The sequence below is a fragment of the Hippopotamus amphibius genome, chromosome 9 (assembly GCF_030028045.1).
Source record: "Hippopotamus amphibius kiboko isolate mHipAmp2 chromosome 9, mHipAmp2.hap2, whole genome shotgun sequence".
NCBI classification, from domain to species: Eukaryota; Metazoa; Chordata; class Mammalia; order Artiodactyla; family Hippopotamidae; genus Hippopotamus; species Hippopotamus amphibius.
In genome coordinates this window covers 83,790,331-83,806,275 of record NC_080194.1, presented here as the reverse complement: position 1 = coordinate 83,806,275, position 15,945 = coordinate 83,790,331, and the positions used below count along the sequence as shown (strand labels likewise).

The following is a 15,945-nucleotide window of genomic DNA, read 5'->3' as shown; positions in this document are numbered from 1 at the left end:
TACCCTCGCACCCCCCGGGGACCTCCCCTCGCCGCTCGGCCCTCTGCCCTCGTGGGCGGCCGCCCCGCTGCCCCGCCTTCCCCCCGGCCGCGGGCCTCCTGCGCGGGCGCCTTCCGGGGGCGTCCCGCGGAGGCTCAGGCGCTGATCTCCACCGGGCCGGCCTCGTCTTGCTCGCGGATCAGGTGCACGCCCACAGTCCGCAGTGTGCGCGAGGCGCTGCGCGAGCGGCCGGGCGAGCTCGGGGCCCGGGGCGGCGACGTGTGCGTCCGCCCGGTGGCGGGGGAGCGCGCCGGGGAGCGCGGGTAGCGGCGGGCCGAGCGGATGGGCAGCCCTGGCGAGCGACCCGGCACGGCCGGCGACACGGAGTAGCCGGGCGGGCCGGGCTCCGTCGCGCTGCGAGGCTCCGGGGCGGGGTTCTCCTCGGGCTCCGGGGAGTCCTGGAAGGACACGTGCCGCGAGGGGTCAGCGGACAGCCGGCCAGGGCTAGGGGCGCGCGTGGTGTTCCAGGGCGCTGGGAGTACCGAGGTGGAGGGGGCACAGTGGCGAATGCGGCCAGACGCCGACCGCCTGGAAGGCTGCAGGCATAGGTCTGGTTTTTCTCGCAACACAGGATGGTTAGCATGGTGCCTGACAGGTAATAGGTGTTCATTAAATGTTGAAATGCATTAATGTGAGTGCTTTGTCTACTTGTTCTCCGCCTTCCACCTGCCTTAGACAGTGTGGGACAGAGTTGGTGCGGAATATGAGGGAAATCACCAGAGCCGGTGTCCAAAGACCTGGGTTTGAAGGCTAGATCTGCCACTGATTCACTTGTTTGATCCTGGGCAAGTCATTTAACCCCTGCCAGCCTTATTTTTGTCATCTCTAAAGTGGGGATGACACAAATATTGCTCAGGGTTATTCTGAGTCGTAGAAAGGGACATCAGTATGGTACGGCTACTGAGCACCAGAACGTGGTAGGGGCTTGATGGAGTGTTTGCGGGGCGCCCAGCCCGGAGCTGCTCACCTTGTCCTTCAGGATGTAGAGTGCCATGGGGTTCTTCCGCTCCTGCTCTCCACTTCGTGGGAGGGTGTCTGCTGCACAGGGCAAAGAATGCGGTGGCTGGCCCAGGTACAGAACCCTTTCCACCAGCCAGCACCTACGCTCTTTGCTTCCCAGTGGCCAGTTAAGGTCCCGCCAAAACCTCCACCAAAGGATCCAGAATACCTGGGGTCCTACCTTGGCCGCTCCTCTCCCTGCTCTGCAGTCTTCGTGCAGTTGGTGGAGGAAGGGGCCCTGCAGAGCTGGCTTCCTTGTCGCCCAGTTCTGCCTTTTCCCAGCAGCCCACTGATCTGAGTGAAGATGGGACGGGTGAGTGGGTGGCTGGGAGCTCACCTTCTGCTTTCAGGCGGTCGTCATTCTGATCCATATATTCCAGGGAATTTTGCTTCTCCAGCTTCCTCTTCTTCCTGCAAATCAACCCAGCACCCTGTGAACGGAGCTGCTGAGTGTGACCAGGAGAAGTTCTGGGGGTGGGCATACAGAGGGGATCTGATGGCCATAAACGAGGCCTTGTAACAGGAAGACAGGCTGGGTGTGGTGGGAGGGGGAGTACTCCACAGCTTTGGGATGCGTCCTGTCCAGGTTTGCATCCTGAGTCTGTGCCTAGCATTGTGACTTTAGGCAAGTCATTTAAGCAATCTGAGTGTCTGGTCATTATCTGTAAACTGCAGATAATCACACTTAAAGGGAAGACACTAACCACAGACACAGTGCCTGCCTCACAAAAGGTGCTGTGCAGGTGACACCATTATTAACAGTGTTGGGGTTGTCGCGGTTGTGAGCACAGGATGTGGTTCTATATACAACACATGCAGCGGTAAGATGGATCTCCTGAGATGAACTGTGGGGTCCTAGGAGGAAAGGCATTTAAAGAGACTAAGGAAAGAACAGAGCTTGGGGCTGGGATGGATTGAAAGATTCGGGTGCTCAGGGAGGGGAACTTGGAGAGTTACCCAGGCTTTTTGGAGGGTTTCCAGCAGGCACAGACTGTCACCAAGGTCACAAGGAGGAAGATGCCTCCTGTGGACAAGATGATGTAGAGGGAGCTTCTTCCTAGAGAGAGAGGGAGGCAGAGAGGTGGGAGAGACTTCAGAGGGGGCAGTGGGTGTGGTGAGGAGAGCTTCCTGCGGCCGAAGGAAGAGAAATGGAGCCCCAGGCATCATGGCTGGCCAGTGGTGGACCTTGCCTGGAGCTCACTTCCCACTTGTGGCTGTCCTCCAGGGAAAGCTGGCCCATCTCTGCCTCTCTCCCCTCTGGTGTCACTCTGATTGGGATGTCCTTAGCCTCTCATGGGCACTTGTCTCTCAGGGTTTTGAATCCCAAGGCAGGGCAGTGGGAGACTCACTGTACACAGTGATCTTGACGGGTGGGCTGCGGCCCTGGCTGATGGGGTTTTCCACCACACAGCTGTACAGGTCGTCGTCCTCCATGAGCACACGGGTGATGGTGAGCACCTTTTGGTCAGGGGACAGGAGCATCCGCGAGTCATTGAGGAGGGGCTTGCCGTCCTTCAGCCAGGTGTAGCTGGGCTTGGTGCCGTTCTCGTGCGAGCAGTTCAGGGTGAAGGCCTCACTGAGCTCCAGCACTGTGGTTGAAGCCACTAACACCTGTGGCCTCGAAATGGGCACTGAGCCCCAGGGGTGGGGGAGCCTGTGAGCCATGGTCCAAAAAGCATCTTCCTTCTCCTTCTTAACTGCCTACTTTCCAACTTAGTTCATGATCTTCAGAGATCATCCGTCCAGCTCTTTACCACCATCCATCCATCCATCCATCCATCCACACACTCACTCATTTATCCATTACTTATTGAGCATCTACTGACTACAGGGGGTACAATGCCAAACAAGACAGCCATGGTTCTTGATCTCATGGACCTTCCCTTCCCTTCTTCTCAAATACCTTTCCAAGATGTCTTAAACAGACCCAGCCAGGAAGATATTTTAGTTGGGCTAAGCTTAGGTCCAAATGGGTTCAAAAAGTGGCTCTATCACTTACTAGCTGCCTGAGCTTGTGCCCTAGTTTCCTCGTCTGTGAAATGGGGTCCCTGATACTAACCATCCCTAGATTAGTATAAGCATTAAATGAGTCAATATAGGCAAAGCACCTACAGTCGTTTTTGGCACATAGTAAGCACCATATACATGTTAGCAGTGGCCTATCTGCCAACCTCTAAAATCCAGTTGGCTCACTGTCAGCTCCCAAGTGGCTTTTGTGTGGGTTTTCCTGGGGTCTAGCTAGTGTACTGCGCGGACGCGGCCCCAGTCCCTGTCACCAGTCCCACCTCCTTCCCTGCCAGAGACTTTACCATCTACAGTGAGGTTGATGGTCTTCTCCCCGGTGAAGGTGTCATCGGTGATGGAGATCTCGACCTCATAGGTGCCCTCGTCGGCCAGCTGCAGGTCACTGAGAAGCAAGGAGCCGTTTTCGAAGAGGCGGATGCGGTCTCGATAGTCAGGCCGCAGGGTGCCAATGACCTCTGTGCCGATGGACTGAACCACGGTCACGGGCTTGTCCCGCTTCAGCTGCCACTTGACCACGGGCTTGTCACTGCTGGTGCTGCTGTACTGCACGGAGAGCAGGGCCGCCTTCCCCACTGTGCCATGGATCAGGCGCACCGGGCTGGTGATGTTCACCCCTTCCAGGGGATCTGTGAACACAGACCCACGGGGCGAGGGCAGCATCAGGCCCCGGCTCCCTGCCCCACTCCCATCTTTGAGTCCTCTGGTCTCTCCACGCCTCACCCTTCGGGGCCCTTCACTGCCTGTCCGTCCTTCCTTCTTACCTCTCCACTGTAGCTCTGGCTCCTCTGCTCCCCTCTCATCCCTTATACTCATCCCCTTGCCCTCAAGCCTTCTTCTATCTGGACCTCTGCCTCTGGCCGTTTTCCCCATTGCCTTCCTCTTGAAGAGGGTTCTAGCTAAGCCACACCCTTTGAGGTCCATTTACGGAAACATTTATTGAGACTTCCCATGTGCCAGGCACTGTTCTGTGTCCTCAGACTATATCAATAAGCAAAACTGACCAACATCCCTATCCCCTGAAGCTTGTATGTCATTAGACCTCAGAGTGAATGTATCAGATTTTCTCCTTGATTGGGCATTGGGAGAGTCGGGAATGGAGAAAGCATGGAAACATAGATTCCCAAAGAAAGGAGGGTGTCAGTGCCAGTAAAGGGCAGTGAGACAGTGCCAGTAAAGGGGAGTTTTAGGGGCCTGAGGACAACTGGACCACTCCCAAGTCACACCAAGAGCCTCCCCTGTCCTTGCCCCACGTAGCATCATATCAGGCCTGCCCAGGGCATAATGATCCTGGAAATTCGCCCAAACTCTAGCCCAATTTGCATCCCCTATAGAAGAGGGATTGGAGACAGGTTGAACAAAAAGTTTAGAATCAGAAGACCTTGTAAGATTGGGCTGCACCACTTATTGGCTGTGTGGATCTGGGCAAGTCATCTTTCTAGGCCTCACTCCTCTCTTTTAGAAAATAAGGATGATAATGGTAACAAGAGCTAGTGCCTGATCCAGCTCACAGTGCATAAACATGGTGTGTCTATCGGTTACTGTGGTGTAGTGGAGAGGACACAGGATTGAGCGTCAGAGATTTGGGCCCTGTTGTTAACTTAGGACCTGGGAGAAGTTGCTTATCTGTTCAGGGCTCAGATTTCCCACAGGTCAAATGAGTGGTAACTAGATGGTCTTGTGGTTTGTTCCAGCCCTGTAGTTAGTTCTGGGATTTTACCATCTTGTCCAATGGCAGCCCCATCCAGACACATCTCATGTTTCAGGGAACTCTTAGGAGCTATGGGGCCTGAACAGATGCTGTCCATTGGTGTCACCTGGCCTTGCAGAGCAATACAACCACCTGAGGGAGGGGTCTTCTGCAGAGGATGTCAGCTGGGAACAGGGCTGAGCTTAGCTGAATAGACACAGACATGTCAGGTTCTCGGTCCCTCTGCACCCCCAGCTGCTTCCTTTGACTGTCATTGCCTCTGAAGTTCCCTCTTTCTTTCTCACCCCTACTTCCCACTCTGCTACTGCTGCAGTGTAGATCTGGGGAAGCTGAGCTGTACCTTTCCAATCCTTATTCCTCTCCTTGTGCCTCGAGGACCCAGACCAAACCAGGAGACAATGCAACTAACAGGTGAGTTGTGGAGACTGAAGCAAATTTAATTTAATAAACATATGCAATCCATTTGGGGAAAGAGTGCTTTGTTAAGTAGTGAGCTCATCATCTTTGGAAGTGGTCAAGGAAAGGTCTATTGACTGTTCTTTCATCTCTCTGTGCTTCCATTTCCTCCTCTGAATAATGAGGTGGTGGGACCAGATGGTCTCTAGCGGCCTTGTTAACCCTGATATTCTATGATCCATCACCTGTCAAGGATGTTAGAATCATAAAACCTTAAGTGTGAAAGAGACTACTCTAATGATGAAAGCCATTATTTGTGTGACTATTATATACCTGTTATCAAGAGGAGTCTCAATTGGGGAGAGTTAGAATGGACAAAATCAACTATTTTCAAATTTTTTTATTAAAGGTATTTTTGTTCCCACAAAGCCTTATATAAATTGAAAAGAAATGAAATTTAGTTCTAGCTCACCTGATTTGGTCGAAGAGGTGGTGAGGACCAGAGTCCTGTCCTTCTCAGTATCTGGGGGTACCACTAGGAATCCCTATGGCTCTGTGTGTGAGACTGAAATCCGTTTGACTACATGATCCTTAAGATTTCTCCAGCTTTTAGTTTCTATGGTTATTTAGAGGGGATTTCCTGCCTCGCATCTGCTAGGTCCCAGGCTTGCTTTGATTTAGAAACATAAGCTTTCAAATTTTCCCTGAATAGCCAAATAGGGTTTGGTGTGTGTGACTTGAGGTGGCCCTGAAAACAATCATGGAGCTTCATTAAAGGCCAGGGTGGGAAGATCTACCCCTCTTCCTCAGGACCCAGTCTGAAGCAGTGAGGTCGGCACATGAGGGTGATATATGCAGAGCCACCCTGGGGTTTAGCAACCCCAAGCACTGAGGTTCTCATTTCCTCCTTCCTGGAGGCTGGGCAGTGACAGTCCCAGCCCCAAGGGAAAGCGGAAGAGATTCTCCTCCCCTGTTCTACCTTCTCTGACCCTCCCTTGAGTTTCCCCTGTGTCCATTCTCTCTCATCTCCTACAAGGTCCTAGTAGTGCTTTTGTGATGTCTTCCCTGTTTCAAGTCTGCCCTTTCTACTAGTTTACTTATTTATTTATTTTGACTGCGCGGCAAGGCATGCAGGGATGTTAGTTCCCTGACCAGGATCGAACCCATGACCCCTGCATTGGAAGCTTGGAGTCCTAACCACTGGACCGCCAGGGAATTCCATCTTTCTACCGATTTAAACTTGATTCTTCTGGATAAAAACATTGAAGAAGCTATAGCGTACGGATTGCCCTAGGTCTCAGCCTCCTCTAGGTGGGTGCCTTCCACGTGCATGTTAACAAGGCACACCCGTGAGTTGTAGGGGTGCATGCAGACATGTTCAGAGGTGGAGGAGCAGTCTTCTTCAGAAGCTGACAGAGAGCATTTTTGCTGAGCAAACAGTTTCCCAAAACTCTCGCCAAAATCGGAGTTGGTTTTAAGTTCAGGGTCCCACAACTTTCAAGGGACACAGAGAACTGGGACAGGTGCCAAAGCAGGATACAGAAGTGAGGAAATGGCTAACAGTGCAAATAAAAGGGACTGGGATTATCCAACCTTGAGAAACAATTAACTTAATCATCGTCCTCAAGTCTCTTAGGTATCATTATGTAAAAAGTCTCTGTCCCCCCGGAGGCTGAACAAGAGGAAATTGACCTTGCAGCAAGACTTCCCTATCAACTTAAACTGCCATACTGGATCAGGTAGGTGGCCCTCATCAAGTAGGATTTTGACCTGCAGTGACACCAAGGAATGTCAAGCTTTAGAGTATAAGAATGTACCTGCCAGTAGCCTTGGGGTCCCTTAATAGCTTCTTCCTTTAAAGAAACCATCACCTACTCATTTTTACATGCTCCTTTTTGCTGGGCAAACATTTTCTTTGACCAGTATTTGCCTTAAATTTACCTTTTAAAAGTATCAGTGAGATAGTGTGAAATGTGTTATACCTGGTCTATATACTCTGATACTACGGACTGCAGTTACATTCCTTTTTACCTGAAGGACTTTTTGTTTTGTTTGGATCTGTCTCCACAAGGAAGTCCCTCTTTCCCTTTGGCTAGCATAGATACCCTTATTTGGGCTTTCTCCAATCTGTTATTTCATTTTTGAGGTGTGGTGACCAGAACTGCATACAATAACCCAAGGGCAGCACACAGCATGGTTTTCTAAAAGCAAAAAAACATTGCTTTCTGCTCTTTATTTTTAATATTCTTCTTAATGAATTAATAATAAAGGATATTAAATGCTCTGAGAAAACAACCCCCCTCCTCTGTCCCTATTGTATGGGGCCTTCACTGTTTGGGGTTATTGTACTGTATTCTTATGTTGTTACCATGTTGAGGCCTACAAAATTGTGAAATCATTTTAAGTGTCAATCACTCAGGAATACAAGAGAAAATCAGGAAACAGAAATTATGAAGAAGGCCCTTGGGATCCCGGAAGAGAAGGGTAGCTTTTTTCCCTACACTCTAAAGAGTGTAGATGTTCAGTAATGTGTACCTAGCTAATAAGTATTAAGATGGCACACAGAGATTTACTGTTTCAGATTGCAATCATCATTATTGTTAAGCTGTCAATTCTCCCAAGCTGACATAAATTTAATACAATACCAATAAAAATCCCAAGAAGGTTACTTTGTGATATCGGCACAAGGATAGACAAATAGATCAACGGAACAGAACAGAGAGTCCAGAAACAGACTTAAACATGATAGCTTGGCTTTTTTTTTTTTTTTCTGGCAGTGCAGCTTGTAGGATCTTAGTTCCCTGACTAGGGACTGAACCCGTGCGTGCTGTAGTGGAAGCAGAGAGTCCTAACCACTGGACTGTCAGGGACCTCCCTGATTGCTTGACTTATGACAGAGCTGACACTGCAGTGAAGTGGAGAAAGAATTTTTTTTTAATAAATAGTGCTAAGTGGGACTTCCCTGGTGGCGCAGTAGTTAAGAGTCTGCCTGCCAATGCAGGGGACACAGGTTCAAGCCCTGGTCTGGGAAGATCCTACGTGCTGAGGAGCAACTAAGCCCATGTGCCACAACTACTGAGCCTGTGTGCCACAACTACTGAGCCCATGTGCCACAACTACTGAAGCCCACGCATTTAGAGCCAGTGCTCCACAATAAGAGAAGCCACCACAATGAGAAGGCCTTGCACCACAATGAAGATTAGCCCCTGCTCACTGCACCTGAGAAAGCCCTTGTGCAGCAACAAGGACCCAACACAGCCAATAAATACATAAAATAAATAAATTTATTAAAAAAAATGGTGCTGGGCAACATGTAAAAGAATGAAATTAGAACACTTCCTAACACCATACACAAAAATAAACTCCAAATGGATTAAAGACCTACATGTGAGGCCAGACACTATAAAACTCCTAGAGGAAAACATAGGCAGAACACTCTTTGACATACATCAAAGCAACATCCTTTTTGACCCACCTCCTAGAATCATGGAAATAAAATCAAGAATAAACGAATGGGACCTCATGAAACTTAAAAGCTTTTGCACAGCAAAAGAAACCATAAACAAGACTAAAAGGCAACCCTCAGAATGGGAAAAAATAATTGCCTATGAAACAACGGACAAAGGATTAACCTCCAAAATATACAAGCAGCTCATGCAGCTTCATACCAAAAAAGCAAATAACCCAATCCACAAATGGGCAGAAGACCTAAATAGACATTTCTCCAAAGAAGACATACAGATGGCCAACAAACACATGAAAAGATGCTCAACATCACTAATCATCAGAGAAATGCAAGTCAAAGCCACAATGAGGCATCACCTCACACCAATCAGAATGGCCATCATCACAAAGTCTGGAAACCACAAATGTTGGAGAGGGTGTGGAGAAAAGGGAACTCTCCTGCACTGTTGGTGGGACTGTAAGTTGGTACAGCCACTATGGAAAACAATTTGGAGGTTCCTTAAAAAACTACAAATAGAACTACCATATGATCCAGTCATCCCACTCCTGGGCATATACCCAAAGAAAACCATAATCCCAAAAGAAACTTGTACCATAATGTTTATTGCAGCACTCTTTACAATAGCCAGGACATGGAAGCAACCTAAATGCCCATCAACAAATGAATGGATACAGAAGATGTGGCATATATATACAATGGAATATTACTCAGCTATAAAAAGGGATGAGATGGAGCTATATGTAATGAGGTGGATAGAACTACAATCTGTCATACATAGTGAAGTAAGTCAGAAAGAGAAGGACAAATATTGTATGCTAACTCACATATACGGAATCTAAAAATGGTACTGATGAACTCAGTGACAAGAACAAGGAAGCAGATACAGAGAATGGACTGGAGAACTCAAGGTATGGGAGGGGGCAGGGGGTGAAGGGGAAACTGAGAAGAAGCGAGAGAGTAGCACAGACATATATATACTACCAACTGTAAAATAGTCAGTGGGAAGTTGTTGTATAACAAAGGGAGTCCAACTCGAGGATGGAAGATGTCTTAGAGGACTGGGGCAGGGAGGGTGGGGGGGACTCGAGGGGGGGGCGTCAAGGAAGGGAGGGAATATGGGGATATGTGTATAAAAACAGTTGATTGAACCTGGTGTACCCCCCAAAAAAATAAAATAAAAAAAAAAAAAAAAAAAAAAAACAGTTGATTGAACCTGGTGTACCCCCCCCAAAAAAAATAATAATAAAAATAAAAAAATAAAAAAAAATGGTGCTGGACATGAAGGAAAAAAAATGAATCTTGATCCTTACCTCACATCTCACACAAATAGCAATTCTAGCTAGACTGTAGCTCCAAACATGAAAAATAAAATAATGTTTTAAAAAGAAAACATAGGAGAATACCTCCATGACTTAAGGCCAGACACAGATTTTTTGGCAGGACACAAAAGTGGTACCCATAAAAGAAGAAAATGATGCATTGGACACAATAAAATTAAGAGCTTCTGTTCATCAAAAGACAAAGGAAGTTGTACAGGGGGAGATAATTGAAATATATATATCTTATAAATGACTCATATCCAAAATACATATTTTAAACTCCTACAGATTACTACTTTTAAAAAAATCCAGAGAACTCAATAGAAAGTGGGCAAAAGACTTGGAACAGTTACTTCACATAAAAGAATTTCCAAATGGCTAATAAATATATGAAAAAGACACAACTTCATTAATCATAAAAATGCAGTTTTAAACCATAACTTGATGCCACCTCATACCCACTAGGAGAGCTAAAACGAAAAAGAGAAGATTCAAATATTGGTGAATATGTGGAGCATCTGGTACTCTCAGTCACTGCTGGCGGGAATGCAGATTGCTATAAACACCTTTGAAAACCCTGGCCGTGTTTACTAAACCAAACACACACATATAACTCAGTAAATACTACTCCCGAGTATATCCCTCAAAGAAATGCGTGTATCTGTTCACCGAAAGACATCTACTAGAATGTTTTAACAACTCTATTCATAAAGCCCCACACTGTAAACACCTGAAGTGTCTATCGAAGTTGAATAAATAAATTGTCGTATGTTCATACAACTGAATACTATACAGCACTGAGACCAAACAAGTTACAATGTCAACAACATGCATGAATCTTACAAATTTCATGTTCAGTGAAAGAAGCCAGACTTAAAAGAATGCATACATATGATTCCATTTTTATAAAGTCCAAAGACATCTAAACTTAATCTGTATTAGAAGTTAGGATACCCCTGTGACCCTGGAGGGAGGGCAATATTATCAGAAATAGTATGGGGGTGCTTACGAGGTGCTGAAATGTCCTTTTTCTTGATCTTGGGGGCTGATTAAGTGGGTTTGTTCACTGTTTAAAGGTTCATAAAACTGTATCCTTATGCTAAATGCATGCTCTTGTATGTAATTTTCAACTGCAATTAAAAAAAAAAAGAAGACAGCGCCTATCAGGTGAAGGTGATCTTAGGACTAAAAGGGTGGAATGCAGGCAAAGGACTTCCTCCTGTTGGGTCCCTAGAGGATGGAGTTGGTCCTCTAGGATCCCAGTGAGTAACATCTTGCAATTCAGATTAGTGAGATTTACGGCATGCTGTGTTTATGTCTGTAAATTTGTGTCTTAGCCTCTAGAAAAGCTTTGTTTATTGTCCCAGGAATAGGGCTGTGATGAATTTAGGAAAGCCTCATCAGTCCACATTAGGGACACGGCACTAAAGACCGAGTGTCACTTGCCCGAGGCTAGCTTGGTGGTTGCTGCCATGAGGGAGTGTGGCAAGGGATTAAGGTAAATCTCTGGGAGCCAGGGCCACACAGTGCAGCCCCGCTTTCAGTGCCAATCTTACAGCTACATTTCCCAGCCTCCCTTGCAGTTAAGTATGGCTACGTCACTACTGAGTTTTAGCCATAATACTAGTGAAAGTGGTAGATACCACTTATAGGCTAATTTAGAAGAACCTCCCTCATTTTTTTTTTTTTTTAACCCTCAACCTAAAAGCAATGGAGATAAATCTCAGACTGACCACTGAAACACATGTCCAGATAGAGCTCCATCAGCTTGGTCCCTGAAAAAGTTCATGGAACAGAATCTTTCCTCATGCCAGAACTAGCCTGAAACAGCACTGACTACTCCACGGTTAATGCCAGGAACTTCAATTCTGGAATTTATTTGTCACAGAAGCTGACATTTTCCCAATAGATTGGGGAGAGCAGAAATTCCTTAGAGAATCTCAGCTCTTTATCGCTCTTGACTCCACAGCAGTACAATGGCCTGATCCTGCACTTACCTCCTACCTGTCATAGGTCATAATTAACATCTTATTAGCATAGTATATATTTAGAATTTTTTGTTATACTTCTTAAGTTCCGTTTTCCCGCACAGAGATCCTTTGTCACCTTTCGTTTTTGTCTAATCACACTGACTGCCAAGATTTTTCTGTAATTTTTTCCTTACCATTTGATGACCTGAGAGAGCTTAGGGACATCTCTGATTTGTATAATTCATTGTACATTTCCTATTCCCCATTCACTGCCTCCATACCGTCAGCCCTCATTTCCTCAACTCACTGTAATTTCCACTGAGACTGCACTCACTGAGGCAAATGGTAACCTCTTAATTGCCATATCCAATGGGCTCTTTCAGGGCCTTATTATACTGGGCTCCTTGATACATTTGATGTTGATTCTCTGGGAAACTTGCAACTCCCTTCACTTTCTAGACACCACAGGCTTCCAGGTCTCCCTCTGTCTCTCTGATTGTTCCTTCTGGGTCTCCTCCATGGGCTTTTGTTCTCTGCCTTCCTCTGCAAATGTTGGGGTTCCTCAGTGTTCCATTTTCAGCTCATTTTCTCCTCCAAGGTGATATTATTCATTCTCATTATTTTAAATCTCACCTCTTGGCTGACAGTTTCCAGATACCTCTCTCCAACCCTGATCTCTGTGCCGCCAGCTTTAGGTTATTCAACATTTTCCCGCAAATGTCTTATAGGCATTTTCAACCTCAGCATGAGCAACACTAATTAATATATTTCTGAACCTTGCCCCATTTTTTCATTCAAGGTTTCACACGGAAACCCTACCTCCTTCTGTGGATCCTTTCACTTCCTATCAATCACTAGGTCCTGACTTTCCCTCCAAAATATTATCTCAACATCCCTCACTCTCTCTCTCTTTATTCTAATTCCAGCCCAGGTCATTTCTCTCCTGAACTATTGCAATAGACTTATTATGGGTTGACATGTGTCCCCTAAAATTCATATCTTGAAGTCCTAACCCAAAATATCACAGAATGTGACCTTATTTGGCAATGAGGTCCCTGCAGAGGTAATAAGCTAAGAGGAGGTCACACTGGAGAGGGGTGGGCCCCTAATCCAAAATGAGTGGTGTCCTTATAAAAAGGAGAAATTCAGATATCCACACAGGCACAGGTAGAATGCCACGTGAAGATTAAAGTTAATGCTGCCACAGTCAAGGAACTAACAGAACCTAGCAGGGAGTCCTGGAACAGAACTTTCCCTAACACCTCTGGAGGGAGTACGGCATTGCCGACACCTCGATTTTGAACTTTTAGCCTCCAGAACTGTGAGACAATACGTTGCTGCTGTTGACACCACCCAGTTTGTGGTTCTACTAAATGGATACAGGCTTCCTTTCTTATCTTGTTTGCCTCCAGTTTCTCGCCTCCAATGTCTCACTGCAGAGTGATCGATCTGAGATATACTCTGGCCCTGCTGGTTCCCAGATTGAAAACCATTCAGAACCCTCCCCCATCCCCATTGTTTGCAAATTATATTCCAGTTTCCTTAGCAGGGTTAACAAGTTTCACCTAACTCCATTCACACTTTCCTCTCCAGCAGCGGTGACTGACTGGGCTGCTCCTAACATGTGATGCCATTTCAAGCTGTTGACCTTGGACCATTTTCCCAACAATAATGCTCACTCCCACACCTACCTGTTTTTCTCATCCTTCAAAATTCAGTGCAGACATTCCCAGGAAACCTCCCCTGATATTTCCCCACTCCCATCCTGTACCACCAGCACTAGCTTCCTGATGGGCTAGGTGACCTCTCTCTGATCCTGAGAACCCTCTTCCTCTCTGACTCATGGTAGTTTCTGCATTTTATTAAAATGATCTGTGCATCTTTTTGCCCAACTAAATTGTGAATTCCTAGCTTTCTGGAATTGTGTGTGTGAGTGTGCATGCGTATGCGCGCACGCGTAAGCACATGTATTTAAAATAAGATCATTTCTCCAAGGAGTTGGTAGGGGGCGGTACAGGAGGTAGGTGTCTATGGCATGTGTGAGTTATGGATAGGTTGGTATTACTATCCCAAACCGGGAGGTTCATTATCTTCAAACCTTCTTTCATCTCCCTCGCTATTTTGCACACAGAGAAGCCGGTTTGGCGGGGGGGGGGGGGGGGGGGGGGGGGCGGTGAGTGAGGCTGGGGAGGCACAAAACCAAGATTTCCCCACCCCTCCAAACCCCACCGTCATCCCTCGGAAAGAATGCCAGACTGGCCCACGCCAACAAGACATCCCATCAGAAATGGCTCACTGCCCTCCATCGAATGTACTGAATGCCGTGGGAGCTCCAAAGTCATGCAAGCTTTGGGGGCTCAGGGGCCGGGGCCGGGCAGGAGGCACACAGAATGAAGAAATACATTCAACACGAATGCCTGAATTCACTGAGACGCTTCCCACGGTGGCTGAGCATTCTCCCCTCCTCCCACCCCAACAGCATTCTGGCCCTCAGCTCTCCCCTCCCTCTCCTTTGAAAGCCCGGGGTCCCTTCTCCAGACCCTGTCTGACCCTCTGGTCTCCTACCTGTCTGGATCAGAAGCAGGTAGACAAAAGGAGTGAGGTGCAGGGCACTGAAGGCTCTGGACGGGGCTTCCCTTTCTCTCTTCATTTTGGGTGGCGTTCTCCAGCTCTGGTGCACACAATTAGCATGATTTCTCCACTCTGGGCACGTCCCTTTGTACCACTCAGAGTTTCTCTGCCCGAACACAGCCCTGCCAAGTTCCCTCTGAATACACAGAGCTCTGTGTGTTGCTGGACTGTTCTTTCCTCTCTTTCAGACCTGGCACTTTCTAGTTGCAAAGCCCTACATCCCGGGTTGGGAAGAGGGTATCTGCTGGGGAGATCATCTCTAGTGCAGGGTCCAGTCTGATGGGTCTCAGCAGCCTAGCAGTTCTTTGCCCGCCTGTGGTGAGCCCACTGCCAGGGGGAGATGAGGATTTGGGCCCAATGAGAGGACTGGGCTGCGACACACACTAAACTGGACCTTGTGTGTCCCAACCTGTCTTGTCTTCACCTCACGCTCCTTGTTCCTGCAAAGGAGGGTGTGTGCCAGGGACACAACTCCAGTAAGCTCTGAAAGGGGAGGGAGAGGAGCTTTTCAAAACCTGGGGAATGAGAGAGTCCAGAAACTGCTGAAGAAATGGAAAACTCCTGTTGCATCCCAAAGGAAGAAGATTGGAAATGGCTTGAATTCTATTATTTTCATACCTGTCCTGGTCCTGCTTGGGATTCTCTCTCCTATCATAGAATCACGCAGATGCTGGGGACCTTGTCCCAGAAGCTACTCTGCTCATTCCCTAGCCTCCAGCCCATTTTCTAAAACATGTCAGAGCAAAGATGAAGGTAATAGCCCGAGAGCCTGGGGTTCTGTCACCAGCTACAGCCCAGCCATTTCCTCAAGTCTTGAGGCATGATGAGGAGAGACACCCCTGCTCTACCCTGACCCCTCATTACCACATCCATAGCTTCTCCTGAGGGTCATCAGTGGAATGCATGCTTGCTAACGGTGTGATCTGGGGATGGGTGTGCAACCTTGTTAATTCTCCAATTTCTCATCTGTAAAAGGGGGGAAAACAGTAGCTTCCTTGTAGAAATTGTTGAGAGGATTGATGATTTAGTACAATAGAGTGCCTAGAAAATTCTTTGTTGGAGAGGAGATGTTTTAAACTTAAAAAAAAACACACACACACAACAAACCTGCCTCTTCTTCCTTTCCATTCCTTTAGGGATCTTTATATCTTGGTGAGACCAAAGTTTACAATTCCCCCTCTTTGCTGTCTCTAATGCTGGTCTTAGTTTTGTAAATAGAGAAGTTATCTCTCAAAGTATTCTTTTTACATACTGGAGACAGCCTGTGTAAGCCAGGTTTCTATTTTTTTAAATTAATTTTTATTGAAGTATAATTGCTTTACAATGTTGTGTTAGTTTCTGCTGTTCAGCAACGTGAATCAGCTATATGCATACATATATCCCCTCTGTTTT

General features: G+C 47.1%; 1 protein-coding gene across 1 annotated transcript; it reads right to left on the bottom strand.

Annotated features, from left to right (window-relative positions):
* Window positions 1-134: 134 nt before the first annotated feature.
* Window positions 135-14,572, bottom strand: HEPACAM (hepatic and glial cell adhesion molecule). The gene is made up of 7 exons (XM_057750491.1): window positions 14,488-14,572; window positions 3,348-3,689; window positions 2,388-2,669; window positions 1,996-2,095; window positions 1,376-1,449; window positions 1,007-1,077; window positions 135-437 (listed from the first exon to the last, which is right to left on the bottom strand). The coding sequence occupies exons 1-7, from the start codon at window positions 14,570-14,572 to the stop codon at window positions 135-137; spliced, it is 1,257 nt and encodes a 418-aa protein (XP_057606474.1).
* Window positions 14,573-15,945: the final 1,373 nt, after the last annotated feature.

Coding starts and splice junctions, on each gene's coding strand:
- HEPACAM (XM_057750491.1), bottom strand. CDS start 14,572: ATGAAGAGAGAAAGGGAAGCCCCGTCCAGAGCCTTCAGTGCCCTGCAC. Junction 3,690..14,487: donor CCTGCTTCTGATCCAGACAG/GTAGGAGACCAG, acceptor CTGTGTTCACAG/ATCCCCTGGAAGGGGTGAAC. Junction 2,096..2,387: donor CGTCAAGATCACTGTGTACA/GTGAGTCTCCCA, acceptor CTCTCTCTCTAG/GAAGAAGCTCCCTCTACATC.